Raw genomic sequence first — 16,733 nt, 5'->3', positions numbered from 1 at the left:
AAAACCTACGAACCGGTAACGGAAAACCAAAATTAACCTAATAGAGAAAATTTATATTAGTAATTACCAATCCATTTGAGGTTAACACCATGCTGCATTGAGTACCAGCTGCTACTTTTCGGATATGAATTCCTGATAGTGCTTCTACAACCTGCAAAGTGGAATGTTTCTTTAGCCATAGAGAAACCTGTACTTTCAAACCTACTGCAGGCTGACCTTGTGCTGTGAGAAAAACTGACGTTAAAATTGTCCAAAAAGGTACCAATTATATGATAGCAAATAGTAACAAGTGATACTTTTATGGACCTACCTGGTTATTCATTTAACACATATATAATTGATATCTACGTGAGCATGAACGTTAAACAATCATTCAGAACACAAATAGTGACGATTCATTAAAATTAGTCGTTTGTTTCTTATAAAAAAAACATTTAGAAACGCTTCATGCTCTTGAAATATTCTTTCATATTCAAGACTTCGTGAGCATAAAAAGACATCTATCTCATCAAAAAATTGAGTAATTTGGCTAAGAACATTGATGTATGCTTATTAATAGTGATTCTTATAGATAAAGATGCGTTTTTGAGCTGAAAAGTTTTTTTTACAAAAATCTGCTTGACCCATCATTTACCTACTTTCATGCAAAAAATCAGAAAAAAACAACGATCCAATATCCAAAAAACCCTTTTTTAGCCGTTTTTTGGCCCAAATTTGCCCAAAAACATTTTTTTTCGAAAATCGGGCTCAGTCACATTCGAGGGTTTATAGTTATGCATCTTTGTGCAAAAAATCATAAAGAATGAAAGAGTCAATCTCGAGAAAAGCTAATACCTAAGTAATTGATAATGTGCTTATAAAAAATATTGAATTTGGCCAGTTTTTCTATAAAAACACGCCAAGCAACTAAAATTTCATGTCTAAACACACATATGCTTCAAAAGTAAGCCCTCGTGAGCAAAAAAAACATCTATCTCATAAAAAAATTGAGTAATTTGACTAAGAACATTAATGCATGCTTATTAATAGTGATTCTTATAGATAGACATGAGTTTTTTGAGCCAACAAATTTTTTTGCAAAAATCTCCCTGAGCCATCTTTTACCTATGATGGTACCCTACTTCCATGCAAAAAATCAGAAAAAATCAATGATCTAATTTTTCACAAAGTCCAAAAAACCCGCTTTATAGCCGTTTTTTGGCCCAAATTTGCCCAAAAACATTTTTTTTTTCGAAAATTGGGCTCCGTCACATTCGAGGGTTTATAGTTATGCATCTTTGTGCAAAAAGTCTTAAAGAATGAAAGAGCCAATCTCGAGAAAAGCTAATACCTAAGTAATTGATAATATGCTTATAAAAAAATATTGAACTTTGCCAGTTTTTCTATAAAAACACGCCAAGCAACCAAAATTTCATGTCTAAACACACATATTCTTCAAAAGTAAGCCCTCATGTGCAAAAAAAACTTCTATCTCATAAAGAAATTGAGTAATTTGACTAAGAACATTGATGTATGCTTATTAATAGTGATTCTTATAGATAAACATGCGTTTTTTAAGCCAAATAAATTTTTTTGCAAAAATCTGCTTGAGCCATCTTTTACCTATGATGGTACCCTACTTTCATGCAAAAAATCAAAAAAATTTAATGGTCCAATTTTTCACAAAGTCCAAAAAACCCGTTTTTTAGCTGTTTTTTGGCCCAAATTTACCCCCAAATTTTTTTTTTCGAAAATCGGGCTCCGTCACATTTTGGCCACCACCGTTTTGCACCTTTGTAACAAAAATCAAATGATTCCTATGATTCAATATCGAGAAAAGCTGGTAACGAACGGACGGACGGACAGAGGTGAATTTATAGGACCTCCACCCCACCGGGGTAGGTCCAAAAGCATCAAAACAGCATTAAAAGAAGTGGTTGAAAATTGAGAGGTTATCACCCAGGTTAATATTCCTAAAAAATTATACCTTTGGCGTGTATGATTTGTTTGTGTCACCATGACCAAGTTTCCCTGTAGAAAAATAAAACAAATGTTACTCCTTTGCAATATTGTACTCTTTTGCACTATTGTACTTTATCTAATCCTGTTATTTGTTCTTTATGTTTCAACTACTATTTGATTTTTAATTGTTGCTCAAAAAGGGCAATTTTGTCTATTTGCCTATGGTCTGGTACTCAATTAAAATGACCATTAATTACTGTCAACAATAAAATAAATCAAGTCCAAGCGAGAACGATGGAAAAACATTAAGGCAAATAAAGTAATTGTAAAAAAAGTACAACACTCTTTTATTTCAAATGTGACCGAGTGCATGTTGTTGCAAGTTTTGAAAGATAGAAAGAACCACTTATTCATGCATACCGTTATCACCAGCACCGAACGTCCACACAGTCAGACCATCTTTTGATAACACAATAGTGTGTGAACTTCCAGTAGCCACTTGACCAACCAAGCCGATCCCATGGACCAGTTTTGGTGTCTTTTGACTGCTACTATCCCCATGACCTAAGGATAAGATACAGTAAGACAAGAATTCAAGAAAAAAGTAAGTCTTGAACTTTGGGATTTATTTATCATTTATTGAAAGATTAAATAGTAGTTGCCTCATTTTTGGTGAAATTATTAAATTTTATCATTTGTACATATCAAATTGGATAGAGTAGTTCCTATAATAACAGGCTTCTGCACACATTTCTGAATATATTTTACTGGCAAAATAATATTAATTATCAAAGCAGGCTCTTGATAATATGGATAGCAAAAATAAAAGTATGGTGGTACAGTGACCAAATCATTCCAAATATAAATGTAAAATCAAAAAGGGTTTTCCCCATGGTCATGGAAAATTCTATTTCTTAAAAAGCTTATTTTCTTTAGTTGACCAATAAAACAAGCACATCTTTGATGATTAAATAGTGATGATTACCTAGCCTTCCATGTTCACCTTCACCCCAAGTGTAAAGTTCTTTAGTTTCTGTGATTGCAGCAGAATGGCGACTTCCTGCTGATATAAACTTGATAATCTGAAAATACCAAAACACCTTTCAAGATAAAGCGCAAAAAGCATTTTTGCTTAATTTAAAGAAGATGAAAGAGGGACAAAATGAAAAGTGGAGAACCTTTAAATTTAACTTGAAATTAAAAGACATGATATCTAAAGCTTGAATTAATCAAGTAAAAGGTACCTTGTGTCGAAAAGGGCCTTGTATAATTTTGGGTATTTTCTGCATCATTGTGTTTCCATGACCAAGTTTTCCATAATCACCTGTAGTGAAATTTGATATGAAATTGTAACAGTACTTAAAACTCAACAAGATTATTCAGATCTCAGGTTCCAGAAGGAAGAAATCTAGAGACATTTAATTTCAAGAACAAAGCCCCATTTTTATTCAACATGTGTCTCTGCTGAAGAGTTTCTGGTTCCTTAGCACACTCGTTGAGCATTTCCTATTTTACCAAGGATCCTTCCTGCAAAAAGGTCTCTGTGGTGGACACACTTGACAAAGAAGGCTGACCTCCTACAAAGTTTCTTTCAAAAAGCTTAAACAATATAAAGCAATGAGTTTTTGAATTTCTTCAAATCAAGTTTGGCATGGAAAACACTATTTTATTAGCAGTCTTGCCCTTGCTCACATCTTATATAAAACACTAAATAATATAATATAAAATATAAAACACTAGATAGAGCCACTCCATCCCTAGCTGAAGCAAAGTAATCTGCAATCTTGAACGAAGTGACGTCATAATTTAGCTTGCGTGATCCTTGAAACTTTTGAAATCATTGCAGTGTCAAAAAAAATTATAAGTGAAAACCAAGGTTTCTACTGTGGTAAACTGTGGTCTACTTTCAGCAAAGAGGGTGGATTATTTTGTTTCACCTGTTGTTGTTTGGGAAATACACAGTAGCTCTATGTAGTGTAATGTGACTACACACAACAAGGTGCTGATCAAAAACTTACCATCACCCCAGCTATAGACTTTGCCATCTTTTGACAAAGCAAGGGTATGACCATCTGAGCCTTTAGATGAAGATACTTGAATGATAGGTCTGTCACAACTGTTGATACGCTTCAAATGTTCTTGATTATTTGAATCTCCCAAGCCAAGTCGACCGTATGTGCCCTAAAAACAGAGTTAGTTTTAGCGGACTTTCAGAAACAAGAAAGCCTAAGTGGCGTAAAGGCCCAGCAGTGTTGGTAGTGTCAACATGTTTTTTCGTTGCAGAGTCGCCATACAAATTAATTTACAGGAGTGAATTTTTTCGATATATAGATGATTCGAGTCAGGCGAGTAATAAAATATATCTTCTTTAATTATTTTGAGAATAAGTCTTCTTAATAATCTCTTATTGTTGTACAAGGAAAGATTTGAGTATTATCACTCAGAGGTTATTAATTGCATATGGTTTTTCTTACACATGCGCACAATAGAAAGTCAGATAATTCGATTTTTAGCCTGGACTCGTCAATTGATAATTGCGCGTACAGGCCCTGACAAAGTCATTTTTTTTCCGCCAATGACAATCAGAATTGCAAATTTTCATTTTTAATTTGTTTGAAGTTCCAGTTTTCATATTGTATTTGGCCAACAAAAATTTGTTTTTTTTTTACATCTACAAGAGGGAACTCCATCTGAGAGGAGGGGCTTGCAACAGTGGTTAATCAAGCTCAAGATTTCATTTTTATTGGCATTAAAAAACATTTTGTAATTAACTAAGATCATAATTATCTTACTTTTCCACAAGCATGTAATGTGCCATCTCCAAAGATAACAAATGTGCAGTATTGGCCAGCCTCAACCTAAAACAATATTCTAACACTCTGGATAATGAACTCTTGTGGTGAAGGTCAAATAAAGAAGCTTCTGATTATTCTTTTCACCATAAAATTATTAACCCAAGACGAAAAATTCTTAAAAAACAATAATATAATAATGCATCATACTTGAGCCATTAGCCAAAAGAAGAAAAAAGCTGCAAAGGATCATTATATTTATTATATTTTGGTATATTGTAAAAATATATCAGTAATATCAAAACAATACACCAGAAATCAAGAAAATCACATCAATCTTCATAGACAAACCCAAAACAGCTGCATATGAGGCTTGAGGTCCTCTGTATAGCAGGTCAATCTGGGTTTTTGTAAAAAGTAGTCCTATTATTATTTGTAAGAAAATGATTTAAATTACTTGAACAGCGTCTTTAAAAGAAGCACTTTTCTTTGGCACCAAAATTTTGTCCTTGTTTCCTTCAACTAATTGATGGCTGCTGTTACTCCCCCAAACAAAAGACTCATGTTCAGATCCAATACAGTTTGTTGTTTTTCCCGTCAATGAGTCTGTGTAGCTTTGTGCTTGCATGGATAACTAAGACAAAAAATTAACCTTTGTTATTAAAATTGACTTTACAAGAAGCGTGTTTCTCGGCGATCGAAGAAAGACGAGAAACGAGTTTCTCAACGGTTTCGCAGGCTAGCGCCTTATGCTGCTTTATATATCTTATGCACGCAGATTGGGACAAGCTGCGCGCATGCGTTGAAAATATATTTAAAATGGAACCTTTCGATTCTGATAATCCTCGCATTTGCAGAAGAGCGCTAACTGAGATTAGTTAAGTTAACCAAAGCAAAATGGCAAATCAAGAGCTTCAAGATCAAATCAAGAAAATTGTCGAGGATGAATTAAACAAGGAAGGAAACGTGGTGGCAAAGTTACAACAAAGATTAGAAAGAAAAAGATCATACGACCAAACTGAATTTGACAAAAAGGGCCACGATGAACAATTCAAACATACAATCAATGTTTTGGAAACTGTCGACGACGCTCTGGATGCACTTGAAAAAGGTGACAACAACTCAGCAACCGGATTTATGAAACAAGGTAAGAAACTTTTAGAAGACAGAATTTCCATTATCAAATTAGCAGACAAGGAAGGATGGGGTGTCGTAAAACACTACAAACAAAACCTTCTTCTCTCGACTGGGGACCTCAGTGAGAAACATCTGAAAGAAGCAAGAAAATCGTTCGAGCAATTCAGATCGAGAATCGAAACAGAGAAAAAAGCACACAAGGAATCCTCTTTCACTCAAAGTTTAGACGAAATTCAATGCTTTAACTGCAGACGCATGGGACATTATGCCAGTTATTGTCCTTTAGTTCAAAAAGAACAACCTCAGGTTCCTGTATCATCAAAAACGTCATCAAGTTCCTCTAGTTCTACATCAAAACATAAATCATCGTCATCCAAAAGTGGGAAAAGAAATTAAAAGACTGAAAGTGTTTCAAAAAGACATTTTGTCATTATTATGGTTACTTGTTATTAAGTTTTTTAAAATTGAATTTTTTATTAGCGTTGAGGAAAGTCTATACTTCTTTCGTTAATAATAAGTCCTTTTATCAACTTCAGAATACTGGGAGAATTGTCAAGGGGGGAATTCTTTTGTCGCTTTATGGTCATCTGCTTATTTTTGGCCTTTACTCACACCTAATGGCACAATTTTCTTGCCTTTTTTTAAACAATTTCTTGCACTTGACCATTACCTTATTAACAATTCTAACTGTGTATTTTTGATGTTTTTGCGAGTTTTTATTCACTAGCTTTATACATTGTATTTGATGAATGAAACGATTCAAGATTTATTGTCATTTTTTCTGAACAGATTTTATTTTCTTTACATGTCATTCTTGAGATTTTGACCATCAAATTTTCAAACTTTTACAAGGAACTTTGCACTGTGGCAAAGACAGGTGTTATTTTCTGCTTTCTCTTGTTTTTCATGTACGAAACGTTACAATTAAATTACGGAGTTGAAACAATTTTGGATATCACTGCCACGTTTGCACATATCAACTTGGAGATGTCAATGCCTCGTTGCACGCATCAATTTAGAGATATGGTTGCCTCGTTGCGCCTATTATTTTGAAAGATATCCCTGCCGTCGTTGCATATATCGCTTGTTGTTGATCGTGGTATCAATGCCTCGTTGCACATACCACCTTACAAGGTATGAGAGTTACATTTACATTTTTTCTATATTTTTTCTTTACCATTCAGAGGCAACTACACAGGATTTATTGTCATTTATTTCGGAACAGATTTTTATTTTCTTTACATGTCATTCTTGAGATTTTGACAATCAGCGATTTTCAAACTTCTACAAAGAACCTTGCAAGGTGGCAAAGACAGGTGTTAATTTCTGCTTTGTTCGCTCTTGTTTTTCATGTACGAAACGTTACAATTAAATTACGGAGTTGAAACAATTTTGGATATCACTGCCACGTTTGCACATATTAACTTGGAGATGTCAATGCCTCGTTGCACACATCTATTTAGAGATATGGTTGCCTCGTTGCGCCTATTATTTTGAAAGATATCCCTGCCGTCGTTGCATATATCGCTTGTTGTTGATCGTGGTATCAATGCCTCGTTGCACATACCACCTTACAAGGTATGAGATTTACATTTACATTTTTTCTATATTTTTGATCTTATGACCTTACTTGTTCTGGTGCTACAGAAGAAGCCTTGACCGCTGCATTCGTTGGGGCCATCATTCCTCAGGTTTTTATTCTCCTACAGACAACCCTCTAGTGAAACTTGCGCTTGAAGGTGATAGAAATTTCAATGCTAGCAGAAACTTAAATTCAAAGAAGAACAGCAAGGAACCTTTAACCTCAGATCTTATTCTTATTCGTCATGCTAAAAGATTCCAATTTCCTAGTAACCTTGGCACTTAACGTTACGTAGTTACAACATTTGCGTTTCTTGTCTTTTTTCTCCTCGTGTTCAATGTAATATGATTCCAAAATTAAATTAAGATTTGTTCTTTATATCTTTACCACTCCAAGCTAAGACGAGAAATAGTGGAGAAGCGTGTTTCTCGGCGATCGAAGAAAGACGAGAAACGAGTTTCTCAACGGTTTCGCAGGCTAGCGCCTTATGCTGCTTTATATATCTTATGCACGCAGATTGGGACAAGCTGCGCGCATGCGTTGAAAATATATTTAAAATGGAACCTTTCGATTCTGATAATCCTCGCATTTGCAGAAGAGCGCTAACTGAGATTAGTTAAGTTAACCTTTTTAACTCTTCTTTCCTAATGTTTTCTTATATGTGTAAACCGAGACGATCAAATTTCTACGGCCCATTCGATAAGAAACAAAGACAACGAAATCTGTGAAGAAGTGGTTCGAACAAACGTGAATGTACGATTAGTAACCGAAAATTTACAAATGTAGAAATATTTTTGTTTAACAAAATTGTACGTAAAGGGAGGGAAGACCTTTAACCTCCGAAGGTTGGGGTGACGGATGCCATCGGTTCGGAGATAATGTTTCCTCCAGAATAAACAGCCACTGGGGGTTTTACGCTACATGCTTCGTCACAAACTTTATTTTTTATATTTTTACGAGTTTATTTTTGGAATTCTTGTTGTAAACTGAAAAGCGGAAAAATTATCATTGTTTTAGTGTTAACCAGATTGTTATGGTGTTACCACTTCAGTATTTTTCACTGGTCGATCTTTCCATAATCATTTAACTTTTATATCATATGAGCGTGATGTTCAAAAGATAAAATAAATGATCGCTTTACTTTTCACTTATAAGTATTATATTATATACGTATATATTATCTCAGTTAGTCGTGTTCAATGTAATATGATTCCAAAATTAAATTAAGATTTGTTCTTTATATCTTTACCACTCCAAGCTAAGACGAGAAATAGTGGAGAAGTTAAAAATATCTTCATAGAGATACTGTACTTTAAAAAGCTTATAAAACAGGCAAAGGTGAAATATCTTGTAATTGGTAAGACAAGATGAAAGATTATTATTCCTAACTTTCATACCTAGTTTAATTTGTGGTGTAAAAATGAAAGACCGAAAAAAGAAACCCTATCTATAAAACTATTAAATTCATTTTCCTGGATGAAATAAACATAAAACTTACTGTTTTTAAAATGCGAAGCAATGCGCTGGATAAATCCAAGGCATCTTCATTTGGTAAATCTTCATTCTGAAAATTGAAAAAATGTATCTAGTATGTAAATGATAATAATCTGACTCTCAGAGAATTCAAATTATGAATCTTATCACATTGTTATTATCATTATTGTTATTAGAAAGAGCTTGAGATATATAAAGACATGTAAGATAATGAAACGTTGATAAAAAACTTTTCGTTTGTCAACTATATCTAAAATGGGTTTCATTAAATACCCATACAGGGGGTGGACAAAATTTTTCAAGACAAAAGGACATTCTTAGAAATGTGTGGATACCCCTGGAAAATGGCAAAATTTGCAAAAGAACCCCTTGAAAAAATTCTTTTCATACCTTAAAATGAGGATGGACAAACTAAAATCAGTCTTTTACCCCCTAAAAGTTTTTAAAAAAAATTTTACCCCCTGGAAATGTTTATCCACGACCTGTAATAAAATGGAATGGCCCATTATACACAAAAGTTTCTCAAAGTTAATCTTTACCTCAATATTGGATGATTTTAAGATGTTATACCAATGAAAGAAATGTTGAACTTTATCTCTTTGGTTTCGTCAGTTAAACACCAATCAAGTGACACTTGAATCCAATTCAATAAATCTCCAATGTCACCCCTCAGTAAAGCAAGACCAAGTAGAATTTCAGATACTGATGTCTTCAAATCGTTTGGTATTGTCTCCTTGGATGATTTCAATAGCTTTATAAGGAAAACGGCCACATCATCCAAGCAACAACGTGCAACCTTTGGGAGTTTGGAAGCATTTGCCAGTGACAGAGCTGGTATGGTGGTCAATAAGTCATTACAGGAATGAAGAACATCCTCGCAAATTAATCTCATGTTTGTATCAGGGGAAGACCATGACATTCTCATCAAGGAAAAAAAGAATGTGGTTAAAGTTTTCATGCTTATCTCCATCAAGATTTGATTTTCAGTTGGCTGCTCGATTTCAACTTGGTCTGATTTCTTTTGTTGTTTATTTGCTTTCTTTGGACTTTCCTTGATACTTCTAATGACGTGATAGTTATTCATGATTGTCTTCATCACAACTTTACTGATGACAACACGTTTATCCATTAGGACAGCCGTTGTAAAATTACTATTGTATTCTCTGTAATCCATCTCATTTTTGACCATCAAATAATTAAGGTGACTTTCGTAAACTGAATGTTCTGGAGCTGTTGTTTCAAAATTTGGGATTGTGCATTTATCATTCCAGTTCCCCTCATCACTGGCATTAGAATTGAAAACACCAAAAATGGAAGCAGATGAAGAAACTTTTGCAAATAAACTTTCAACAAGTGTCTCATTCACAAGATTCACAATATCTATGTCACTCCAACAAGGAGGCTGTAATTGATTGTTGCCTCGAAATATGGATTGAATGTCAAAGCCATCATCATTCATTCTTTACAGTGTTTGATACTCATTGATGTAACTTCTATCTAAAGAAATAAAAATTGCATTTCTAGAAAATTTTAACTGGTTCCAACAATTAAGTTAAACAACAAGTGATTGGCTAACAAGTGACTGCCTATTATTGCACTATTAACCCAATCACCATACCATTCCTCACCGACATCTCCATTCCTCACTATTCCTCTTCTATTCCTCAACGTTCCTCAGTGTTCCTCAAACGTTCCTCAGGAATGGATATTTCAAAACTTTGTTTTAGCATTCCTCATATTCCTTGAATGTTCCTGAGGAATGGACATTAATGACGTTATTTTTAAGCGCTCCTCGCATGTTCCTCAAGTACATTCCTTGGGAATTGGAGATATTTCAACTTCATTTCAGCATTCCTCATCTATTCCTCAAACGTTCACTCAGGAATGGACATTCCTGATGTAACTTTTAGGCGTTCCTCAAACATTCCTCAGGAATGAACATTTCTAATGTAATTTTTAGGCCTCCCTCATTCGTTCCTCAGGAATGGACATTTCTGGCGTTATTTTTAAGCGTTCCTCATTCGTTCCTCTAATGTTCCTCAGGAATGGAGATATTTTTCTTCGCTTTATCGTTCCTCATCTATTCCTCACAGTCACACGTTCCTGAAGAATGGGCTTTCATCACGTTATTGAAAAGCGTTCCTCGTTTGTTCCTCAGAAAAAGACATTTTTGGAGCTGTTAATACATTTTCATGGATAAGATATTCAATATCAAAAACTTTTATATTGCATAAAATTTTAGGCTGTCTCCAGAGAAGAGAGAGGGCTAGAGAAATACTTTTATTCTTTAACTTTAGAAAACATTAGTAACAGAAGTTCACAAACAACTAGGGCTTTTTACAACCTGTGTTTTAAATTCATTATAAATCCCTACAGGGCTTTTGGGTTCTACCCTGGTGGAGGTCCTTTAAATTCACCCATGTTCGTGCGTTTGTGCCTTAGTTGTACCAGTTTTCTCAAGATTGGCTCATTCAAATTTTCTGATTGGAATCTGTTGATTTTTATAATTTATATCATATTTTACATTTAAAACATCTTAAATATATGTATAAGCAGACTCACCCTAACTTCAACCTCTTCTCCGTCACATGGATTCGTACCGAATGTAATAATCCTGATATAGGAGTTTAAGCTTAGACTGACTGATGCAAGTTAGCGTCAACTGCTCTAACTTGGGACATTATTGACTTGATGTTATTATCGAAACAAAAGGATCAGTCATGCTGACATTCTTTTCCTCATGTCAGCAATCTAGTTTCTATAAGTATGAAAACTAGATTGTAAAGAAGATTCTAAAAAATAATAGCTGTTTTCTTAGACGACTACGTTATCAAAATGTCACACATTTAATAAAGGCTCCTTTCCAGCAGCCATTTTGTTTAGAAATAAACCTGTTTTCCAGTGTGGAAACGATGCAAAGCCCACGTCAAATTGCTATTTGATTGAACTTAGGTGCACGCCAAAAGAAGTTCCGCTAGCGGAACGGCGAAATTGAAGTCGGAGTCTTGGAGGAAGGCGCTCTAAGCCCCCAAACGGGTCCAGGGCTGAGCCCTGATGGAGATTCAGGGGGCAAAGCCCCCAAAAGCCCTGATATATTTGATCTTCTCATGCCTAAAAGTTGCTCAAAATTTGTAGAAAAAGAGCTTGAATTTGCTGGTACTTCTAAGAAAGAAATGTATAAGTGCCAATGTCGTATATACCAGACATGGGCTATATAGAAGGGGGAAGCCTTCCAGTAATGCCCAGTTTGAGTTAGAAATTGTCTTCATGCTTTGCTTCATGGTCAAGCAAAAAAATCAAAAGTGAGTCTTTCCAGCGAGACTTTAACCCAAAAAGTCAAAAAAATGCAAAATTTGACAAAAATCCACTTTTTTAAGATTTTGACTGTTTTTTGACCCCTTTGGTCAACTATTGATCCAAGAACCTCCAAACTTGGCCCTGCTTTACTTGATTCTGTCCTCAAGTGAATTAATTTGAAGTTTTACCACTGGTCACCTTTCTATCATTCCGCGCAGTGGGCCGAAGGTGCCTAAAAGAAAGAGGAGACTCTAAGCTATCCAACAAACTATGAATGAGCATTTAACTGGACTTCTATAAGAGGAGATATAAGCCTTTAAAAAGTTTGAACTAGCAATTTTCTTTAAAAAACTTAAAGAGTTAAATGAATCATTACCACTGACATTTTTGGAATATTGCAAATGAAGCTGACAAATTTGAATTAAAAGCGCTTTATATTCTATTTAAACTCTACATCCTTAAATGGCGGTCAAGGGAGAGTGAGGTGGATGCGTTTAAACCTGGCATCATGAAATTGGGCGTTAGAATGACGGTGCTCCTCTTGTCTTGAAAAGCTTTGACTTACGCCAATATCTTACTTTATCCGCTCTTTAGGCTAATACACCAAAAGTAATTACTGTCTCATAATACCGCCGAATATATTATTCCAGTCTGGCCTGTGTTTTGATTTTCATTTGTTTATCTTTTTTTTTTGCAAGGTCAGCTTTTTCCATAAATTATGTGCACGCAAAGAAAAATATAAAAAATCCCATGAATATTTCGCTTTTTAACCAACTAGATGCACTCACACATATGGCAGGGACAAACATCCCTGCAGGCAACCAGAAACATTATCTTACAAAAACTAGACAGTGAAATAGTTTACAGTCTGGATATTTAGGCTAGTCAATCAATAACGCACGCTGGAAAAAAGTCTCTAGGGAAAACCACCCAAGACATACAAAAAATGGCCTCAAGATGTGAGCAGCATCATCATGCTAACCTGAAACAGCTGTTCATAATTTTCTTACGTGCACGGTAAACCTCTGAAGGCACTTGAAAATTATACATCTGAGGAAAATAGTCCTCCCGCGGAAAATTTAACAACAAGAATCTTGTTGTGCGCCAGAAAGTCAAAAACTGATACGGCGCCCTATTCGTAAACACAATCACACAACTTTGTTGTCATCCCCAGTCCTTTTAGACGAACGCGGTCCTTACAATTTTGAGATTGCATATTTGTCAGATTGTATGTTTTCACCCATCCCTTTAGAGCTTCAGCGTGGTGGGCAGAAAACAACCACAATCTGATCTCAGGTTACATCGTGCAGCATGTGTGCATAGTGTCCTCCAGGGTTTGTTCCCCCCACCAAATTCTTGATTTTTTTTAATCTCCCCCCTCTTTTTTTTCCCCCTATGACCCTTTGGTTTTTTAGTTTCCCCCCTTTTTTTTGCTTTCCCCCAGAAAATTCTGAAAATATCAGTTCCCCCCATATACCGATATAAATTTCTTAAATTTCAACCTGACACAAACGTAAAATTTTGCTGCAAAAGGAATACTAGACAAAATAGAGCGAAAATTGGTTAATTTTTCAATCATGATCTAATCACATGATATCATGTGGACTGACCTAGGTTGCTGAGATAAAGTTGAAGTGATTTCACACTTCCCCCCACCAAATTTACCAACTATCGATGTTTTCCCCCCTCTTTTTTTTCCCCCCTTTACTATTCAAATTTTCGTTTTCCCCCCTCACCCATTCAAAATTGGAAAATTGGTTTCCCCCCCCCTTTATAAAGGGGGGGGGGAGGACACTATGGTGTGTGTTATTAAATTGTTAATTACAGTAACTTCTTCAAATTTTACGCTTTTAAAATGCTTTAAATATACATTTAGTTGTGATTACTACTGTATGGGATGGTGAAAGTTTGATTGATAAGCTTGGTGGAAGTATGAAAACAAATTTGTTGTCAAAGTGAGTTAACATATAAAACAATCCCATAAGTTAGTGCAAGTACATCGATTTGTGAAGTGTCTTTACGTCACATAGAACAATAGAAAATAGCAAAAGAACAAAGGAATTACCCATAGCCAACATTTCACAACCATGGGGAATCGCGATTTTACGGATATGGGAATCCTCATATCGAATATAAAGCATCTTCTGAGAATTTCATTCTTCCCCATAAATACGAAAATGAAAAACAAAGAAGCTTTCGTTTTCTAATTGTCTTTTTAATTTGCCATGAAGTGTTATAAAATTCCTTATAGAATGACTGACATGTTCTCCTACTGCTACTAGGTCTAAACGGCAATCACAAATATTTCTTCATTTCGCGTCCTCGTTGGATCTAAAAAGTGAGTCGGTTGGTTGGTAGTAAAAATTTTTAGGTTTTCTTAAAATTGGTCTGTGAGGCGGTAAAAGGTAAAAGGGCGTTAACTGAGGCGGCAGGAGGCCTGATCCCGTGGATGTTTTGCGTGGTTTCAGATTATGAAGTTTTAAACACCTTTGACACATAATGGCACGTGTAATATGATAAACAAAGTTAAAGTGCTGCGAATGCGCTAGAAATCGCTCACAAAAATCGGCAATGATAAAATTTTTGAGCAAAGGAAACGCCATCAAAACAGAAAGTCCGAAGAATTTACCGACTCTCCAACTCAATTCTATTCAATTTTCAGGAGTCGGTCGGCGACGCGAAATGAAGATATTTGTGATTGCCGCCTAAGAGGTTTAAAAAATGACCTAGAAACAACAGTCAGTACCTTTAGCCAAATTAGGAACATTTTTCTTAATTTTACTAGTATTCCTAATTAGGAAGAAAAAAATTCCTAATTAGGAAGAAATATTTAAAAGTTTAATATCTCTGAAACGAGCTACATTCGCAAATTCCAAGTATGACCAATAGATTTGGTATACCAAATATGATAACTGTGCAAAAAATTGAAAAATTTCATTTGCGGATGGTGGAATTATTAACGCCCCCAAAAAATAATTCCAAATTGGGAATTAAACGAGCTGCTGTTTTCATGATCACGAAGAAAAACAGAAAGTGAGTTTCCCGCGTTTTATAAATAAATGTCAATTTTATACTGGGAGAAGTGAAGGTTTTTTCTAGGGATTATAGCTCGGTCCCCCGAGCAAGTCAAGAGCTCAATCTTTCTTTCCCACCTAAATGGAATGGTAAGAATCTTATGAAGAAGCTACTTTTTAACGTGCAATTTTTTCTATTTTTGGAGAAAATCTAGGTATTTGCTTCATATTCCTAATTAGGAATTTTTTTCTTCCCAATTAGGAATAAGATTCCTAATTAGGAATACTAGTAGGTAAAAGTATAAAAAATGTTCCTAATTTGGCTAAAGGTATATATATACTGACTGAACAAGAAACTGTGAAAATTACCATAATTACTACGTCACAACCACTGAGCTGACTTTTAGTTTTAATGACTTGCTCTCATTTGTTTGGTTTCTGTAGAAAAAAGAAAGTCGTTATTGTGAACTTTTAACATGCTTTATGGCGGTCATTGAAAAAATGCTCTGTTCGCGTCGCAACGGGTGTTAAAAATGCATGCGGGCGGACGGGCGGTCAAAAACATTCCCGGTTTTTTTTAATCAAGCCAGTAACTCAGGGGCGGGTGGAAACCACAGATCTGTAAAGCCCGAAGCGAAGGGCTAGATTTGCGGCTTTTATCGAAAAGTGAAGCCTAGGTTTGGAAGGATTTCCTACCAAAGTCACGTGACTAAAATATGCAATTTCACCGGTTGGAGAGATGTGAAATAGCGTTTGCCACCTACTTTTTTTTATCTCGCGCTCCGAAAACAATTAAAATGCTAGATCCTATCCATCGGCACGAAATTTAATTAAAAAGTCAAATTTTTGCTTCACTTTTTTTTGCTGGAGAAAACTTAAAGTTGCCTATCTAGCCCTTCGGGCTTTACAGATATCTGTGGTGGAAACGCGAGAAAAACAATTTTTTGATGGTTGTCAGAGCAATTGAGAAAAAAGCTATACTTTAAAAGAACAAATTGCTTTTCCCAGATTTTTTTCCGCATCTCCACACCGGAAATTCAGCGGAAAATTTGATGCGGGCAGGTGACACGAATAGAACAATTTTACGATGACCGCCTAATTTAAATGGAGGTATTTGCACTGACTGCCCATGTTTTTTTTTACCCGACTTCATTTGACTTCACGGTAGGTCTTGGTCTATGCCCCCTGCCTTGATAACTTGAACAGATAAAACTGCCAAATAGTAAACACGCTTAATAAGTAGTATATACCTTTTTTTCCAGGAAACCATCCAATTGCCAAATTGCAAAAATATAGCAGCCTGTAAAATTCCAAAAATTTTGTGAAAGTTTCAAGTTTGTTTTTCGATTTCGGAAAAATTCAAAACCGATAATCCCGAAAACATATCGTAACATATCGGGAAAAAAAAAGGGCGAATTTTCCGGGTGGATTTGAAGAACGCCCGGATCAAATGTAGAATGGGCCTTAACCCACGTG

The 16,733-nt window shown here is 35.2% G+C and overlaps 1 protein-coding gene across 1 annotated transcript in view; it reads right to left on the bottom strand.

Moving 5' to 3' along the window:
* LOC136817974 (probable E3 ubiquitin-protein ligase HERC1) overlaps positions 1-16,580 on the bottom strand; it is a 108,119-nt gene extending 91,539 nt beyond the window's left edge. The window contains exons 1-11 of the mRNA XM_067074328.1: positions 16,508-16,580; positions 9,486-10,443; positions 8,951-9,016; positions 5,191-5,367; positions 4,734-4,799; positions 3,960-4,122; positions 3,186-3,265; positions 2,927-3,023; positions 2,362-2,505; positions 1,967-2,010; positions 68-151 (exon numbers count right to left, since the gene is read on the bottom strand). Coding sequence (XP_066930429.1) covers positions 68-151; positions 1,967-2,010; positions 2,362-2,505; positions 2,927-3,023; positions 3,186-3,265; positions 3,960-4,122; positions 4,734-4,799; positions 5,191-5,361 — 849 coding nt within the window. The 5' untranslated portion in view covers positions 5,362-5,367; positions 8,951-9,016; positions 9,486-10,443; positions 16,508-16,580. The remainder of the gene's footprint in view (positions 1-67; positions 152-1,966; positions 2,011-2,361; positions 2,506-2,926; positions 3,024-3,185; positions 3,266-3,959; positions 4,123-4,733; positions 4,800-5,190; positions 5,368-8,950; positions 9,017-9,485; positions 10,444-16,507) is intronic.
* Positions 16,581-16,733: the final 153 nt, after the last annotated feature.

The sequence above is a fragment of the Clytia hemisphaerica genome, unplaced genomic scaffold (genome assembly GCF_902728285.1).
Source record: "Clytia hemisphaerica strain Z4C2 unplaced genomic scaffold, Clytia hemisphaerica genome assembly, whole genome shotgun sequence".
Taxonomy (NCBI): Eukaryota; Metazoa; Cnidaria; class Hydrozoa; order Leptothecata; family Clytiidae; genus Clytia; species Clytia hemisphaerica.
Note: the sequence above shows the minus strand (reverse complement) of the source record. Positions and strands in the feature narration are given on the sequence as shown.